General features: G+C 38.3%; 1 protein-coding gene across 2 annotated transcripts in view; it reads right to left on the bottom strand.

Moving 5' to 3' along the window:
• FAM120C (family with sequence similarity 120 member C) overlaps positions 1–19234 on the bottom strand; it is a 150992-nt gene that overhangs the window by 96504 nt on the left and 35254 nt on the right. For both annotated transcript variants that reach the window (XM_022563582.3, XM_022563585.3), the window contains exons 5-9: positions 9248–9350; positions 8603–8679; positions 7877–8157; positions 6231–6504; positions 5432–5603 (exon numbers count right to left, since the gene is read on the bottom strand). In XM_022563582.3, the coding sequence (XP_022419290.1) occupies positions 5432–5603; positions 6231–6504; positions 7877–8157; positions 8603–8679; positions 9248–9350 (907 nt within the window). The remainder of the gene's footprint in view (positions 1–5431; positions 5604–6230; positions 6505–7876; positions 8158–8602; positions 8680–9247; positions 9351–19234) is intronic.

Here is a 19234-nt window from a genome sequence, read left to right as displayed (position 1 = left end):
ATTCTATTAATTCTTCCATTCCATGAGCACTGTATATCTTTCTATCTGTTTGTGTCATCTTCAATCTCTTTCATCAAAGTCTTATAATTTTCTGAGTACAGGTGTTTTACCACCTTGATTAGATTTAGCCCCAGGTATTTTAATCTTTTTGATGTGATTGGTTATTGGGAGTTATTGATTACTGATTCAATTTTATTACTGCTAATTGGCCTGTTCATATATTCTGTTTCTTCCTGATTCAGTCTTGAGAGATTGTACATGTCTAGGAATTTATACACTTCTTCTAGGTTGTCCATTTTATTTATTTATTAAAAAATTTATTGTATATTGGAGTGTAGTTGATTAACAATGTTGTGTTAGTTTCTGGTGTACAGCAAAGTGATTCAGTTATACATATACATGTATCTATTCTTTTTCAAATTCTTTTCCCATTTAGGTTATTACAGAGTATTGAGCAGAGTTCCCTGTGCTATACAGTAGGTCCTTGTTGGTTATCCATTTTAAATATAGCAGTGTGTACATGTCAATCCCAAACTCCCAATCTAACCCTCCCCCGCCAGCCTTCCCCCCTGGAATAGGCTGTCCATTTTATTGGTGCATAATTGTCCATAGGAATCTCTTATGATCTTTTGCATTTCTGTGGTGTTGGCTGTAACCTCTCCTTTTTCATTTCTGATTTTATTGATTTGGGCCCTCTCTCTTTTTTTCTTGATGAGTCTGGCTAAAGATTTACCAATTTTATCATTTCAAAGAATAAGGTCGTAAGTTCATTGATCTTTTCTATTTTTTGTTTTTTTAGTCTCCATGGCATTTATTTCTGTTCTGATCTATATTATTTCTTTCCTTCTATTACCTTTGGGATTTTTTCTTTTCTTTTTCTACTTTCTTTAGGCATAAGGTGATGTTGATTGAGATTTTTCTTGTTTCTTGAGGTTAGCTTGCATCACTATAAATTTCCCTCTTAGAACTGCTTTTGCTGCATCCCACCATAGATTCTGGATCATTGTGTTTCTATTTGCATTTGTCTCCTAGTTTTATTTGATTTCCTCTTAAATTCTTCATTGACTCATTGGTTGTTTAGTAGCATATTGTTTAGCCTCCATGTGTTTGGGTTTTTTTGCAGGTTTTTTTCCTTGTAGTTGACTTCTAGTTTCATATTGTTGTGGTTGGAAACGATGCCTGATATGACTTCAGTCTTCTAAAATTTACTATGACTTGTTTTGTGGCCCAGCGTGTGATCTATCCTGTAGAATTTTCCATGTGCACTTGAAAAGAATGTGTATTCTGCTACTTTTGGATGGAACTTCTATATACCTACTAAGTCCATTTGGACTAATGTGTCATTTAAGGCCAGTGTTTCATTGATTTTCTGTCTGGATGATCTGTCCATTGATGTAAGTGGGGTGTTAAAGTCCCCTAACATTACTGTGTTACTGTCAATTTCTCCCTTTATGGCTGTTAGCATTTGCCTTGTGTATTTAGTTGCTCCTATGTTGGCTGCATACATATTTATAATTTTTATATCTTCTTGGATTGACCCTTTGATCATTATGTAATGTCCTTCTTTGTCTCTAGTTCTGGAGCTAGTGTTGGAAGGCTAATGGGTGGGGCTGGGATCCAGAGGGTCCAGGGCCTGGTGTTCACCCACTAGCAGATGAGGCCGGGTCCTGGGGCTAGTGCCGGCCCACTTGTGGGTGGAGCCAGGTCCCAGTGTGTTGGAGTTGATGTTGGCCTGCAGGTGGATGGGGCTGGGTCCTGGTGTGGCTGGGAGCTCAGTACAGCAGCCAGCCTACTGGTGGGTGGGTCCATGTAACTGCCCAGCTAGCTGTCTGGCCTGGAATGTCCCAGGACTGGTGCTGATTGGCTGGTGGGTGGGGCCAGGTCCAGGCAAGTAATAAATTAAAGGGAAGGTTCCAACATGGCGCTTACCAGCACCAATATACCTGTGATAGGATGAGCTCCAAGAAATGGCTGCTGGCAGCTTGATGTCCCCATGATGAGTTTCAATTGCCTCCTGTCTCTCTGAGAGGCTCTGCAAATCAGCTCTTGGTTTGACCCAGACTCCTTTCAAATTACTGCTTCTGTCCTGGGTCTTGGAGTGTGTGAGATTTTGTGCATACCCTTTAAAAGTGGAGCCTCTATTTTTCACAGCCCTCTGGATCTCCCAAAAGTAAGTCCCACCGGCCTTCAAAGCCAGATGTTCTGGAGTCTTATCTTTCTGGTCAGTACCCAAGGTTGGGGAGCCCAACGTGGGGCTCAGACCTGTTGCTCTTTGGGGAGAACCTCTACAATTGTAATTATCCTTCCATTTGTTGCTCATCCACCCAGGGATGGGTCTTGAATACACTGCAACTCCACCCCTCCTACCTGTCTCATTGTGGTTCCCTATTTATACCTTCAGCTGTAGAATATCCTTTCTTCTAGTCTTCAGGTCATTATCATGGATAGTTCCTCCATAATAGTTTCAATTTTGTTGTGCCCATGGGAGGAGGTGAGCTCAGGGTCTTCCTACTCCACCATCTTGGCCCTTGACAATTTTGTTTTTGGCCCTTGAAAATGTTGTGGCAGAAGGGACTCCATGGCTAGTGATGAAAGATCAGCCTTTATATGTATTATTTTCCCCTATATATAAAGCATCATTTCTCTCTGGCTGCTTTCAATAATTTTTCTGTCTTTAGACTGACAAGGGCTTAATTTCCAAAATATACAAACAGGTCATACAATTCAATATTGAAAAAACAAACAACCCAATCAAAAAATGGGCAGAAGATCTAAATATACATTTCTCCAGGAAGACATACAGATGGCCAAAAGGCACATGAAAACATGCTCAGCATCCCTAATTATTAGAGAAATGCAAATCAAAACTGCAATGAGGTATCACCTCACATCAGTCGGAAGGGCCATCGTCAAAAAGTCTACAAATAGGGGCTTCCCTGGTGGCGCAGTGGTTGAGAGTCCGCCTGCTATGCAGGGGACACGGGTTCGTGCCTCGGTCCGGGAAGATCCCACATGCCGTGGAGCAGCTGGGCCCTTGAGCCATGGCCGCTGGGCCTGCGCGTCCGGAGTCTGTGCTCCGTAACGGGAGAGGCCACAGCAGTGAGAGGCCCGCGTACCGCTAAAAAAAAAAAAAAAAAGTCTACAAATAATAAATGCTGGAGAGGGTGTGGAGAAAAGAGAACCCTCCTACACTGTTGATGGGAATGTAAACTGGTGCAGCCACCATGGAGAACAGTATTGAGGTTCCTTAAAAAACTAAAAATAGAGTTGCCATATGATCCAGCAATCCCACTCCTCAGCATATATCTGGAAAAGATGAAAACTCTTATTTAAATAGATACATGCACCCCAATGGTCATAGCAGCACTATTTACAATAGCCAAGATACGGAAGCAACTTAAGTATCTACTGACAGATGAGTGGATAAAGTAGATGTGAGACACACACACACACACACACACACACACACACACATACACAGAGGAATATTACTCAGCCATAAAAAAATTTGCAGAATGAAATTCTTCAATTTGCAGCAACATGGATGGACCTAGAGAATATTATGCTTAGTGAAATAAGTCAGACAGAGAAAGACAAATATCGTATGATATCACTTACATGTGGAATCTAAAAAATGATGCAAATGAACTTATTTACAAAACAGAAACAGACTCACAGACATAGAAAACAAGTTTATGGCTACCAAAGGGGAAAGGGGGGGGATAAATTAGGAGTTTTGGATTAACAGATACACACTGTGGGCATATGGTTCTGCCAAATTTGGGAATATTTATTTAAGTTATTAAATATAAATATTATATATTATTTCTTTGAGTACTTTTGCAGCCTTACCCTCTTTCGCCTCTCCTTCTGAGACTCTGATTGGCACGAATATTAGATCTTTTGTTATAGTTCCACTGATCCCTGTTCATTTTTCAGTCTATTTTCTTTGTTATTCAGATTAGATAATTTCTATTGTTCTTTCTCCAAGTTCACTGATTATTTTCTCTGTTGTCTCCAATCTGCAGTTTAACCCATCTTTTGTGTATTTTATTTCAGTTATTGTATCTTTTAGTTCTTAATCTCCATTTGTTCTTTTGTATATTATATCTCTTTGTAAGACTTTCTATTTTTAATTTGTATCAAGAATGTTCAGCAAATTCCCTGGCTGTCCAGTGGTTAGGACCTGGTGCTTTCACTGCATAAGCCATACAGCACAGCCCAAGAAAATAATGTTCAGAATTGTTTGTCAAAGAATTCCTCTCTCATGGCTGCTCTGAAATCCTTATCAGGTAATTCAGTCATTTGTGTTACAGTGATTTGATTTTCTATGGATAACACAAATCTATTGATTTTCTTTCCTCAGTCAGTTTGAGATCTCAGTTTGATATCTTTCTGGTTCTTGGTATGATGAGGGATTTTCAATTCAAACCTTAATATTTCGGGTATTATTTTATGAGACTCTGGATCTCATTTAAATTTTGTGTTTTAGCAGGTCTTTTCTGACACCACTCTGGTGGGTGAAGGAGGATGCTGTCTCGTTACTGCCAAGTGGGAGTAGAAGTCCTAACTCCCAATGTGCCCTTGTCTGACACTTCCACAGCAGGAGCAGGTGGTATACCTTCTTACAGTCTGGCAATGGTAGAAGTCTAGGTTCTTCATTTGGCCTTTGCTGGCAGGGGTAAGAGTGGGCTACAGTTTTTCTCTAGTGTTTGGCTGGAATAGAGTAGTTATTATCTAAAAGGTTTCTGTATTACTAGGTTGTTCCTGCTGCATACTTTGGCTAGAGAGAGCAGGCTTTTCTTGGTCTGCACCTGTTGGTGTTTCTGGGCTGCCAGCTTGTCCTGCACACAGTCTGGGATATATAAGGCACAAAGAAAACCCAGGGAACTCACTACTGCAGCATTCCTTGGATCCCAAGGCCCTTAGCCAATCTGTCACCTTCTGTTCACCTTCTAGAGTATCTTGTGCTTGTTTTGTATATAATATCCTGAGCTTTTACTTTTATTTAGCAGGAGGAATAGGGAAAAGTATATCTATTCCATCTTCCCAGAAGCAGAAATCTAGTTGGTTCTTTTGAACATGCTAATTTGACCATATCACTCTGCAGCTTAAAACATCTCAATGGCTCCAATTACCTACAGGATCAAATCCCAAAACAGAAACCTCACTGAGGAGGAGAGACTGTGTCAGATACACTTCTACATTCCCAAAGTCCAGCATGGCTCTTATAAGTAATAGTCACTCTGAATGCCTAAGGATTAAAGAATTTGGGCTTAAGTCAATGCATTTCCCATACCAGTATATGTTCCGGTGAATTATGCACTTTCTTAAAGACTATTCCATAGCCAAAAGTATGATGTACTTGCATAGACATTTTTGCCCTGAGTCAAAGCATTGAGAGAACTGTCAAAGCTAGAACCACACATACCTTCTACAGGCAACCGCCGCCGTATGGCCAGGCGTTCCATTTTCCTCTGTGTCTCTGCCAGACTGAAAAGGACCCCATATACATATTGACGAGCTGACCGGAACAGGAGAGCAGCTGGAGGCAGCTCCATGTTACACTCATCCTCAATACATACAGGGATCTTAATCTCACCCTAATGAGAAAATGGTACAGGAGAAAGGAGAAAATGAGTTACCTCAAGGTTTGGAATTGAGCTGAGAAGAAACAGTAATGAACTGTAGCCTCGCTATTAAATTTTCTACTTGTATTTAGACAGAATTTCAGACTAAAAAAAGTTGTAACAAGCCGAACTGACCATAGGCAGCTTAAAAGCTAAATTCCATTTTTAAAGTCTCTGCTATGACTATCTACAGCTGACTAAATGGAGAAAATTCATCTTAGACATTTTGCTGAGGGATAGATTTGTATGGTAAGACTGGAGGAAGGGAATAGCTCTGGAAAAGTAGATGGAGAGGTAAAGAACAAGGGCATAATGCCTCTTCTTAGAGTGTGTCCATCCCTAGACCAGAGTCCACAAACATGGTGCATTATCTTCTTCAAAATCTCACAATTATACTTCTCTTCTAGGCCTCATTTACTGCACAGTCCCATCTTTTGCTGGTCTCACCTCACTAGAGACCCTTGATACAATGAGGGGCCCCAGCACACTTGATCTCCTTTCAGATATAATCATCAGAATTTTCTCTGGTAACTTACAGTCCTAGGAAGTGTGAAGTACAGTGTTAAGAACAGGGAGGTAGGTGTTGATGTGTTCTCTCACCTTAGTGAGGACATGGTAGATATATGGGTACATAAGACCCCTTCGATGTCTGTGTTCAGCAACCCGCAAGACTTCTGGAGCTACTGGAGGTAAGGGTGGAATGGTGATGTCCATGTGGTTCCTCGTAGACATAGACAGCAGAGATGGGATGTGGGGCTCACCATCACCCAGGCTGGCATCTGAAACTCCAGCATCGATAGGCTGTACCCAAGACCCTCTGTCACCATTTGGATCCTCCCATCCAGGCTGCTGCTGAAGTGTTTCTGTGATGTGACTAAAAGGTTTTAAAAGATAGTGTAGAAGAGAGAAGGGGGGTTGATAACGACATTCCAACTCAAGATGCCTGTTCTGATTCCAAGGAATCTTAACAAACCCTTTGGAAGACAGGAAACTGGGTTAGCACTGGACCTGATACCTTTCCTCTCAGTGGCCATCACTATCTTCCTGGCTTCTTTCATCTGATATAAACCAAAGCAATCAAAAGTCATGGGAACCGGGCTTCCCTGGTGATGCAGTGGTAAAGAATCTGCCTGCCAATGCAGGGGACACAGGTTCAAGCCCTGGTCCAGGAAGCTCCCACATGCCGCGGAGCAACTAAGCCCGTGTGCCACAACTACTGAGCCTGTGCTCTAGAGCCCGCGAGCCACAACTACTGAGCCCACGTGCCACAGCTACTGAAGCCCGTGTGCCTAGAGCCCGTGCTCTGCAACCAGAGAAGCCACCGCAATAAGAAGCCCGCTCACTGCAACAAAGAGTAGCCCCCACTCGCCACAACTAGAGAAAGCCCACACGCAGCAACAAAGACCCAACAGAGCCAAAATTTTTTTTTAAAGTCATGGGAACCATTCTGAATCCTTTATACCTTATAAGAGGCCATGTTTAGAGTCTGCTCATGTTCTAAGGAAATAACTACAATTTAAAATCTCAGGAACTTCCCTGGTTGTCCAGTGAGTAAGATTCCATGCTCCCAATACCGGGGGCCCAGATTCAGTCCCTGGGTGGGGAACTAGATCCCGCATGCATGCTGCAACTAAGAGCCTGCATGCCGCAACTAAGGAGCTCGCATGCCGCGACTAAGACCCAGTGCAGCCAAAATAAATGAATGAATAAATAAATATAAAAGCAAACAAACAAAAACCCAAAAAACCCTCAAAGCAGCTCTGTCTCCCAGGAATAATCTGCTTGGAGGAATAATCTAAGAACAAATGAGCTTATATAAAATCTCACTGTTTTAATCCTCAGAACCCTGTCTTAGTTACCAAGCAATATAACTGCATACTCAACTGTTCCAATACCTCAACTCTATAAAGTCTTTCAAGTTTTTTTTCCATTCAACCTACTCCCCTTCACAAATTGAGAGATGATAGACATGATACATAGCACACCCCTACCAGGGCTTCCCTAACCAGCTGCTATGCTGCCTTCTACCTCAGTGGCCTGGGTATCTGAAAATTACCACTTGTACAGGGTCCAGATGAGCATGAAGTAGCCAAGCATAGAGAGAATTTTCCTACTTCACTTAAGAGCAAAGAGTCACAGAGAAAAGCCAGGAACATACACTTTCCCACATTCCCTACCTAGGTTACCGCAAAAGAATACAGATGCTTCAGAATTCTGTTCCCTGGGGTGCCTGTACAGATACTTACTCAGAGCTGGCTCCATTTGGCTCATCAGCATCAGAGGAAGAGGAGTGGGAAGAGTCTGGTCCCAAAGGAGGTGAGGCTTTGGAAGTCAGGTAATTGGGAAACTGGGATGCAGAGGAATCATAAGAGACAGCCCAACTGGCAAAGGGGCTGTCCTGCAGCATGGGATCCTCAGAAAAAGCATGGGATTCCCCCAAAGCATGGGGGGAGAAGAGAAGAGAGGAGTTGGGTCCCACTGGGAATGGTGGTGGATATTTCATTTTCTGGGGCACGTGGTGAGAAAACTAAAGGACAAAACAGACAGAAAAGCTCTTTATTTAACATTTTACCAGGCTCCAAGATGGTTTCCCCAGAAGTTGTGACATAGTGGATGATGCCAGTAGCTGGAACTGTTTGGATACAAAGAACCTACTGAGAATAACAAGAAATAATTCTAACAGTGATGTATGGACAGAATCCTCCAAAGGCAGGACAATGGACAAATCTATGTCTCCTAGAACCATTCTTCCAACATTATCTAATTTACCTTCACAATGCCCTAGTGGTTACTGATTTGGATGTTTTCTTTACAGAGTCTGCCAGCCTCAAGTTGAGAACATGACATTCTGATAGTACTGACATTCTGATAATACTGAATCACCCTAACTCCTTAACTCAGATTATAAAAATCGGGAAGCAACCCAAGTCTAATGCTATCAAATGGTGTCAAGCTTCTTAAAAGATATTTACCATTGGCTTTCCAGCAGAGATAGTGCCCATTTGATTTCGTGGAATAGGAGGATTTCCAAGTCGATTATTCCGAAAACCTGAAGCAAAGAGAAAGGGCTATCCTTTAGTCAATCCTAATAACTGTACCCTGTTATATTCTGCTAATCTCAAAACACCTGAGAAATTATTATTAATAAATAAGTTAACAATTTATTGAACAGCTACTATGTGCCATGCCAAGAACCTTACATAAATTATTTCTTCTGATAACAACCCTGTTAAGGAGGTATCCTGAGCCACATTTCATACAGATGTGACTTGCAAAGATCACACAGCTAGTACATAGCAGAGGTAGAATTCAAACTCAGGCCTGACCCCACACACAGGGCAATTTTACATATACCAGGCCACAACGGAGATTAGCACCAGAAGAAGCCCAAGCTAAGGAAATAGCGTTGGATCCCATCTATAAATTCAAGAAATGAGGGCCCTGTTTCATGTCACCTCTCTTATTACATGGAAATCAAAAGGATGTCTATCAAATAGGAATGACTTCTAGAAGGGTGCAATACAAATAAGTGATTCCACTCTGTCCCAGGAGTTCCTGAGGGACTAACTCAGTTTCCTCTACAGACAGAGCAGCTCGGGGTCAAATGGAAGCCTTACCTAGAAAGGAGGAGGGACCCACTGGCAGCGAAGAGAGTTTGGTTGTGACTGAATAGTACTCAACTGCTTTCTTGAATCGTTCTATTTTATCTTCTGTCCTGGACTGGATGTTGGAACATCAAATGTTCAGAAGAAGAAATAACATGAGAGTGTCTTTGTCATGCAATTTATAATTTGAGAGTCAAAACAGTAGCAGAAATCAAATGTTTAAAGAAACCCAAGGGAGCAATTTTTCATGCTGCAGAAAAGTTTAGGTAGGGAGAGAGCATTATAGAACATAAAAGATGGAATACTTAAAAAAACTAAGTTTAAAAATAAATAAAGTTTACTTACATTTTGTGCTATTCTAAAATGGTCACATGATCATTAGAAAAAATACATAAAGATAGGAGAAAAAAACTACACAGTACCATCACCCAAAGATATTTTGGTGTGCTTCCTTCCACTAATTTTTTTTTTTTTTGGCTGTGTTGGGTCTTCATTGCTGCGTGCAGGCTTCCTCTAGTTGCGGCGAGCAGGGGCTACTCTTTGTTGCAGTGAGCAGGCTTCTCATTGCGGTGGCTTCTCTTGTGCAGAGCACAGGCTGTAGGAGCACGGGCTTCAGTAGTTGTGGCACGCGGGCTCAGTAGTTGTGGCTCTCTGGCTCTAGAGTGCAGGCTCAGTAGTTGTGGTGTGCGGGCTTACTTGCTCCGCAACATGTGGGATCTTCCCGGACCAGGGCTCGAACCCGTGTCCCCTGCATTGGCAGGCGGATTCTTAACCACTGCACCACCAGGGAAGCCCTCCACTAATTTTTAAAATACATTTTTTTGTTGAAGTATGGCTAGTCTATTTTAATACACATATTTTTTCTATAGTTGATACCGTACTCTGTGTACAATTTCATATCTTGCTTTCATTACACTACAAGATAATTTTGAATGGCTGAATATTTTATCATTATACATATATCATAAATTATTTAACTACTTCTCTAATACCTGACATTTAGGTTATTTCTCACATTTGGCTATTATAACTTACACAGAAAAGAACATATATGCACGTATAAGTTTTTCTGGATTTCAGATTATGTCCATATGAAAATGTCCCCAAAGTGGAATTATTGGTTCAAAAGGTATGAATATTACAACCAGAACCTCTTAAACATATACAAAATCCACAATGTGAAATCACTATATATCCACCAGAATGGCTAAAATTAAAGGCTATAAATATCTAGCACTGGCAAGGATACAGAGTGACTGGAATCCCAATACAGTGCTTGTAAGAATGTATATTGGTAGAGTTGAGAAAACAGTCTGGCAGTTTCTTATAATGTTAAACATATATTTGCCATATGGCACAGCAATCCTACTCCTAAGTATTTATCCAGGAGAAATGAGTACATATGTCCACCAAAAAATATGAACAAGAATACTAACAACAGCTTTATTTAATAGCTCCAAACTGGAAATAACTCAAATGTATATCAACAGAAGAATGGATAAATTATGGCATATTCATATGATAAAAAACTGTGCAGTAATAAAGAACAAAGGACTGATATATGCAACAACATGGACTAATCTCAGACATAATAATGAATGAAAGAAGAGACACACAAAAGAGTAAATATAAAGTTCAAGTAGAAGCGAAACTTATCTATGGTGATAGAAAATACCGTTTACCTCTGCGGGGTTGGGGCTGATTGAGAAGGGGCTTTTCCTTATCAAGCTTTTTCCAATGTAATTTTCAAATCCTCTTGAATATAACTTATGACCTTCATAATATTTCATCAAATAGAATATAAGATATTAAAGTCATTTCTAATTTCTCATTATAAATAATGCTCTGATGAGCATATTTTTACATAATTTTCTTGGGTTATTTCATAGGGCATATTCTTAGAAGTAGAATTACTAGGTCAAAGGATATGGTCATTTTCATAGACTCTTGACACATGATACTAAATCTCTTTCCAAAGCAGATGTCTCAAGTTATACTCTCATCATCAGTGCATGAGAGGGCCCAATTCACCCTATAGCCTCAGTGTTGAATATTTTCTACAAAAAATCATCTCCTAACTATAACACTTATTTTTTATAGGAAAATTAAAAGATATAATAAAAAAGAAAAATTTAAACAGTTATAATCTTATCTCTCAGAGTTTGTAGTTGTTAACACTCTAAGATCTACACAGCATTCCAGATCTCTTTACTTGCCTGCATGCAGGCACACAAATACAGATATCAAGATCTCCAGGTCCTCCAGCCTCACTTAGAAACAAAATATCACTCTCCTTTTTCAAAAATTGGACATAATTGTTTGAAAAAGGGTTTCAAATCTAAAGAATGTTTGCAAATTACTGACTTACAGAATGACAGGTAAATAACATTCCATTGCATCAAGGTTCCATTATTTATATATTCATTATTATTTCCCTATTATATTTAATAACACATAATAATAACTAAAAACAATCTCCTAAGACATACAAGCCATATACAAAATCTTCCTTAATATCTCTACCTCTGTATCCACTCCCCTCCCCAAAAGTGACCTCTGTTACCAGTTTGGTATGTGTCCTAACTTTTGCTGTGTTTATACACACACATATATATGTACACCAATATGGTTTTGCTTTTTTCACATAAGTGGAATCTTACCATATTGTTTTTCAAATTGCTTTTTGCACTTAACAGTATGTCTTATAAACTATTATATGTCAGTGAGTATAGATCTATGGCCCAATACCCTGAAATACTGAATTATGTGTACTTACCTCAGTGTACCACTCTGTTCTGTGCCCTGAAAGGCAAACATTTACTCTTCCTTAAAGAGGCACCAATTCTATGAAATCTCTCCTTCTGTGAAAACTTGTGTTTTTTTTCTTTGTTGTACTTATTTATTTGCTTCTACCTCCCCATTTAACCTCAAGTTCTGTGAGGACAAAGAATGGTTTATTCACATTTATATCCTACTGTCTAACATGGGACCTTATCTATAGAAGTTCATTCAGTATTTTATATATGATCATATTTAATTAAGTCCTGCCCTTTTCTTTTAAAGATCCAGAGGCCAGAAGTAGCAGAGTAGAACCCCATACTTTGACACTATTACCTAGCAGTTTTTGTATGTTTGTTAAAAGAGCTCTCATAATTCTATAACTGTTAAAAATGTTTGTGAAAATTATACAACAAAGAAAAATGGCTTAAAACATAATGTTAAGTGAAAAAAGCAGGCTAAAAATGACTACACTGAGATGACTACCACATCAAAACATACATATAAAGAGGACTAGGAAATACTGTGAAACATTTAGGGTGGAATTAGAAGCAAAGTCTCTATTAAAAAATTTTGTTTTGTTTTGTTTAGTGAAAAGTGGATTCTTGTTATTAAGAATAGTCATTATCCAAGTTCCAAAACTCATGAAGCTACAAAAGGAAGCAAAAGCTATAACATTAAAAATATTCACCACTCAATTGAGCACTTACAAAACTTTTCCTACATTTATATACAATGGAATATTATTCAGTCTTAAAAGAGAAGGAAATTCTGATACATGCTACAACATGGAAGAACCTTGAGGACATTATGCTAGTGAAATAAGCCTGTTGCAAAAATATATATTGTATAATTCCACTTATATGAAGTATGTAAAGTAGTCAAAATCAGAGGCCAAAAGTAGAATGGTGGTTGCCAGGGGCTGGGAGGGAGGAGAGAATGGGGAGTTATCATTTAAAGGGTACAGAGTTTCAGTTTTACAAGATAAAAAGAGTTATGGGGATGAATGATGGTGATGGTTGCACAATATTATGAATGTAATTAATACCACTCAACTGTATATTTATAATGGTTAAGATGGTAAATTTTACGTGTATTTTACCACAATAAAAAATTGGAAGGAAAATTTATTCTCCATCTAAACAGTATCCCCTACTTAACACTAGGATCTCTCCCTACCCAACATGTCAGTTTCTCTTTTTGTGAGTCACTCTCTTCCTAATCATCTCATGAAAACAGCTGAGAGCGCAATGCAAAGTAACAAAGTGAATGAGCAAATCTATCATAAATGTCAGGACTTCCTATAGTCAAGGGACATGATAGAGGACTGCTCACATCATAGTAGAAGCCACGGACCAATGAGGATCTGTTGTAGTTAGTGTTCATCAATGGTGGAAGAGAGAATTATGAAAGATGATGGCAGGCAAGACACTTGAAAAGAGAATGATTTGAATATCAACAGAATGTAAGCCTTTTGGGAAAATAAAGCCCAAGTATACTTTTTATTTAAAAAAAAAACACTCTTTATGATTGTGCCAGAAAGTTAAATGTGAACTAGTGGGTGTTAGACAGTGCTATCACAAAATTTCGTTAGGAAAACTTATGCTCCCAAAATCAAACACTGATTTCATTCTTTATTCATTTAAAAACATCTATAGAGAGGTTTCCATTCTGGATAAGATGGGGTAAGTACCCTCCAGTTTGTTCCCACTGAAGGTAGTTACAGAAACCAGGAGCCACTATTTGAAGACTCTGGGAAGAAGACCAGAATTCGAAGTGCCACCAAACCAAGGGTGAATTTAGCATTTCTTTTTTCTCCAGTGTCCCCTGGTGTGGACACAATGCAGCCTGAAATCTGGAAGCGTCCACTGATGTGGAGAGAGCTCCAGGAGAAACCCTAGTCCAGTTCTGGCCTGAAGAGTGGGAAAAGGGTCTCTGAAAACTCAAGAAAATGTATGGAAATACCCCCATTTTTCTTTTCCTTTTTTCTGTTCTCATGTGTGCCAGCCTAAAACAAACCTGTGGTGGCAGCAGTGGCAATAGGGGAATAGCGGGAAGCTCAATCTCTGAATGAGGAAACTTCCTCTCTGATCAGAGAAGCAGTGGTCTCAGTAGGGTGGAGTGAGCCTTCAATGCTTTTTCTCTGTCCTCCTGCTGCTTGGCCCTAGACGCTGAAAAAGGGTGGCCCAATGAACCGGGAAGTACTGAAGGGATTGCAAAGAGGGAGCAGCACATGTGTGGATCTGACACTTAAAACAGCAGACCACAGACTCTGAGAACTGAACAGATAAACCACTGCCCAAGTCCCAGACTGGCAACTGGGTGGCGTTCATGGGACTGATCCAAATAGGTTTGCAAAGGCTTTGAAAATTGCACTGACATTGAAACCAAGGCCCACGGTAGGATGGTGAGAACTTGTGGTCTGAACTTAAATGGGTCAATTGCCTCTTAAAACAAAACTGTCAACATTCCCGACTATATTGAAATAAGACTAGGAACCTCAAAACATAATATTCAAAATGTCCAATCCAAATTTACTTGGCCTGGGCATAACCAGGAAAATCTTAAATTGCATGGAAATAATCAATATATGCCAACACTGAGATGACACACATGTTGAACTTATCTGACAAAGACATTATGCAGCTTTATAAAAATGCTTGAAGGTAGGAGAAACACTTTTGAAACAGAAAGATAGATAATCTCAGCAAAAATAAGTAGACCTTAGGACCTTTCTCCTAGATCACACTTTTTCTCTATTCACTTTAATTCTCAACTCAACTTTAAAAAAATGTATACGTAGTAGGTGATATTTAGCAGACATAAAATCAAAATCAATTCGACCTAAATGTCAGGACCCTGAAAAAGACTGTCATTCCACTGTTTAAATTCTGTAATTGCTAAGAACAAAATTTTGCTTGTGTTTATCCTCACTGCTTCTCTTTTACCCAGAGAAAAACATTCTTTGAGTAGGTTTAAAATAAGAATAAATAATTTAAAACTAAAAAAAAAAGAAAATCTCAGCAAAGAAAGATAATACATAAAGAAGAGCCAAATGAAAAGAAACGAAATTGAGTTATTTGTAGTGAGGTGGATGGACCTAGAGTCTGTCATACAGAGTGAAGTAAGTCAGAAAGAGAAAAACAAATACTGTATGCTAACACATATATATGGAATCTAAAAAACAAAAAATGTCATGAAGAACCTAGGGGTAAGACGGGAATAAAGACACAGACCTACTAGAGAATGGACTTGAGGATATGGGGAGGGGGAAGGGTAAGCTGTGACAAAGTGAGAGAGAAGCATGGACATATATACACTACCAAATGTAAAATAGATAGCTAGTGGGAAACAGCCACATAGCACAGGGAGAACAGCTCGGTGCTTTGTGACCACCTAGAGGGGTGGGATAGGGAGGGTGGGAGGGAGGGAGATGCAAGAGGGAAGAGATATGGGAACATATGTATATGTATAACTGATTCACTTTGTTATAAAGCAGAAACTAACACACCATTGTAAAGCAATTATACTCCAATAAAGATGTTAAAAAAAAAAAGAAGAACCAAACGGAAACTTTAGAATTTAAAATACAATACTCGTACTGTATAACACAGGGAACTCTGCTCAATGTTATGTAACAACCTAAATGGGAAAAGAATTTGAAAAAGAATAGCTACATGTATATGTATAACTGAATCACTTTACTGTACACCTGAAACTAATGCAACATTGTTAATCACCTATACTCCAATATAAAATAAAGAGTTAAAAAAATAAAAATAAAAAAACTATACTCCACTATAAAATAAAAATTAAAACACAAAACAAAAAGAAACAAACTCAGGGACTTCTGTGGTGGTCCAGTGGTTAAGGGGACATGGGTTCAATCCCTGGTTGGGGAACTAAGATCCCACACATGCTGTGGGGCAGCTAAGCCCACGCGCTGCAACTATTGAGCCCACACACCACAACTAGAGAGAAGCCCGCACACCACAACTAAGACCCAACACAGCCAAAAATAAAATAAATAAGTAATTTTTTTAAAAAAATAAATAACCTGAAAAAAAATACAATAGTCAGAATTAAAAAGAAAAAACTCATTGGATGGGTTCTACAGCAGAAAAGAGATGACCAACTTCAATAAGTGGTGCTGGGAAAACTGGACAGCTGCATGTAAAAGAATGAAATTAGAACACTCCCTAACACCATACACAAAAATAAACTCAAAATGGATTAAAGACCTAAATGTAAGACAGGATACTAAAAAACTCTTAGAGGAAAACACAGGCAGAACACTCTCTGACATAAATTGCAGCCATCTTTTTTGATCCACTTCCTGAAGTAATGAAAATAAAAACCAAAATGGGACCTAATGAAACTTAAAAGCTTTTGCACAGCAAAGGAAACCATAAACAAAACAAAAAACAACCCACAGAATGGGAGAAAATATTTGCAAAAGAAGCGACCAACAAGGGATTAATCTCCAAAGTATACTGTGTTGGCAAAAAGTTCACTCAGGTTTTTCCATAAGATGTAACAGAAAAACCCGAGCAAACTTTTTGCCAACCCAATACAAGCAGCACATGCAGCTCAATATCAGAAAACAAACAACCCAGTCAAAAAATGGGTGGAAGATCTAAATAGACATTTCTCCAAAGAAGACATACAGATGGCCAAAAAGCACGTTAAAAAATGCTCAACATCACTAATTATCAGAGAAATGCAAATCAAAACTACAATGAGGTATCACCTCACACTGGTCAGAATGGCCATCATCAAAAAATCTACAAATAATAAATGCTGGAGAGAGTGTGGAGGAAAAGGAACCCTCCTACACTGTTGGTGGGGATGTAAATTGGTACAACCATTATGGAGAACAGTATGGAGGTTCCTTAAAAAACTAAAAATAGAACTACCATATGATCCAGTAATCCCACTCCTGGGCATATATCCAGAGAAAACCATAATTCAAAAAGATACATGCACCGCAATGTTCACTGCAGCACTATTTACAATAGCTAAGACATGAAAGCAACCTAAATGTCCATCGACAGAGGAATGGATAAAGAAGATGTGGTACCTATATTCAATGGAATATTACTCAGCCATAAAAAAGAATGAAATAATGCCATTTGCAGCAACATGGATGGACCTAGAGATTATCATACCAAGTGAAGTAAGACAGAGAAAGACAAATATCATATTATATTGTTTACATGTGGAATCTAAAAAAATGGTACAAATGAACTTATTTAAAAAACAGAAACCAAGTCACAGATGTAGAAAAACTTATTGTTACCAAAGGTGAAAGGCAGGGAGGGATAAATTAGGAGATTGGGACTGACATATACACACTACTATATATAAAAAAGATAACTAATAAGGACCTACTGTATAGCACAGGGAACTCTACTCAATACTCTGTAATGGTTTATATGGGAAAAGAATCTAAAAAAGTGTGGATATATGTATATGTATAACTGATTCAGTTTGCTGTACACCTGAAACTAACACAACATTGTAAAGCAACTATACTCCAATAAAAAAAAAATTAAAGAAAAAGAAAAGAGATGGCCAAGGAAAGAATCAACAAAGTTAATGATGAATCCATAGAAATTATCCAGTGTGAAAAACAGAGAGGAAAATAATTTTTTAAAAACAGAGTCTCAAGTATCTATGGGGTAATAACAAAAGGTCAAACACTGGCGCCACTGTAGTCACAGGAGGAAAGGAGAATGTGGAACAGAAAATCTGTTTGAAGAATAATAGCTGAAAACTTCTCAGATTTAGTGAAAGATATACTTAGAAATTAAAGATGCTCAGCAAACCCTAAACAAGATAAATTCAAAGAAATCCATGCCTGATACATCACTGGAAAATTCTACCAAACAATTAAAGAAGAAAAACACCAATTCTACACAATCTCTTCCAAAAAATGGAAGAGGAAGGAATACTTGCCAATACATTTTATGAGTCCTGCATTACCCTGATATCAAAATCAAACAAAGAAAACACACACACATAAAAACTACAGTCCAATATTCCTCATGAAAATACATATAAAAATACTCAATGAAATACTAGTAATTTATATCCAACAATGTAAAAAAAGAATAGTACATTTTTGCCATATCTTGGGAATGCAAGGATGGCTCAATATTCAAAAATCAATGGACTAAAGAAGAAAAAGCACATGATCCTATCAATAGACATACAAAAATACATTTGACAAAATACAGCATCCATTAATGATAAGAACTTTCAGTAAACTAGGAATAGAAGAGATCTTCCTCAACCTAATAACATGCATCTACAAAACCTATCATTATACTTAATGCTGACTGAATGCTTTCCCCAAATATCAGGAACAAGACAAGGATATCCTCTCTCAGTAGTCCTATTCAACACTGTTTAGAAATCCTAGATAGTGCAGTAAGTCAAGGAAAAAAAAGGGCATACAGACTGGAAAAAAAAGTACTAAAATTGTCCCTATTCACTGACAACATGATCACCTATACAGAAAATACCAAGAAACCTACCAAAAAGCTCCTAGTGAGTTTAGAAAGGTTTCAGCATACAAGGTCAACAAACAAAAATCAATCATATTTCTATATACTAGCAACGAACAATTAGAAACTGAAATAAACAAAACAATATCCTTTATAATAGGTGCCTGCAATATGAAATACTTAAGTATAAATATAAAACAATGTATAAGACATAAGCTGAAAACTATAAAGCACTGATGAACTAAATCAAAGACAACTTAAATAAATGCAGAGGCATATCATATTCATGGATTTGAAGACTCACCAAATTCATGTATATATTTAAAGGAATTCCAATTAAAACCCACCAGGATTTTTTGTAGATATAGACAATATTATTCTAAAATGTATATGGAAAGAAAAATGAACTTAAATAGACAAAATAATTTTGAAAAAGAAGAATAAAATTAGAGGAATCACTACCCAATCTTAAGTCTTACCATAGAGCTACAGGATTCAAAACAGTGTGCTATTTCAAAAGAGTTAGATACATAGGACAACTGAACAGAATACAGTCCAGAAATACATCCACACAAATACAGACAACTGATTTTTGACAAAGGCAATTCAATGGAGATAGAAGAGTCTTTTCACCAAACTTTGTTGAAACAATTGAACATCCATATGCAAAAACAAAACAAAACACCTCACACTTCTAAAAATATGAACTCAA

Source organism: Delphinapterus leucas, chromosome X (genome assembly GCF_059928025.1).
Source record: "Delphinapterus leucas isolate spDelLeu-1000000601 "Yukka" chromosome X, BTC_Dleu_Yukka2, whole genome shotgun sequence".
Classification (NCBI taxonomy): Eukaryota; Metazoa; Chordata; class Mammalia; order Artiodactyla; family Monodontidae; genus Delphinapterus; species Delphinapterus leucas.
The sequence above is the reverse complement of the archived record's forward strand: the minus strand, read 5'-3'. Positions and strand labels throughout refer to the sequence as shown.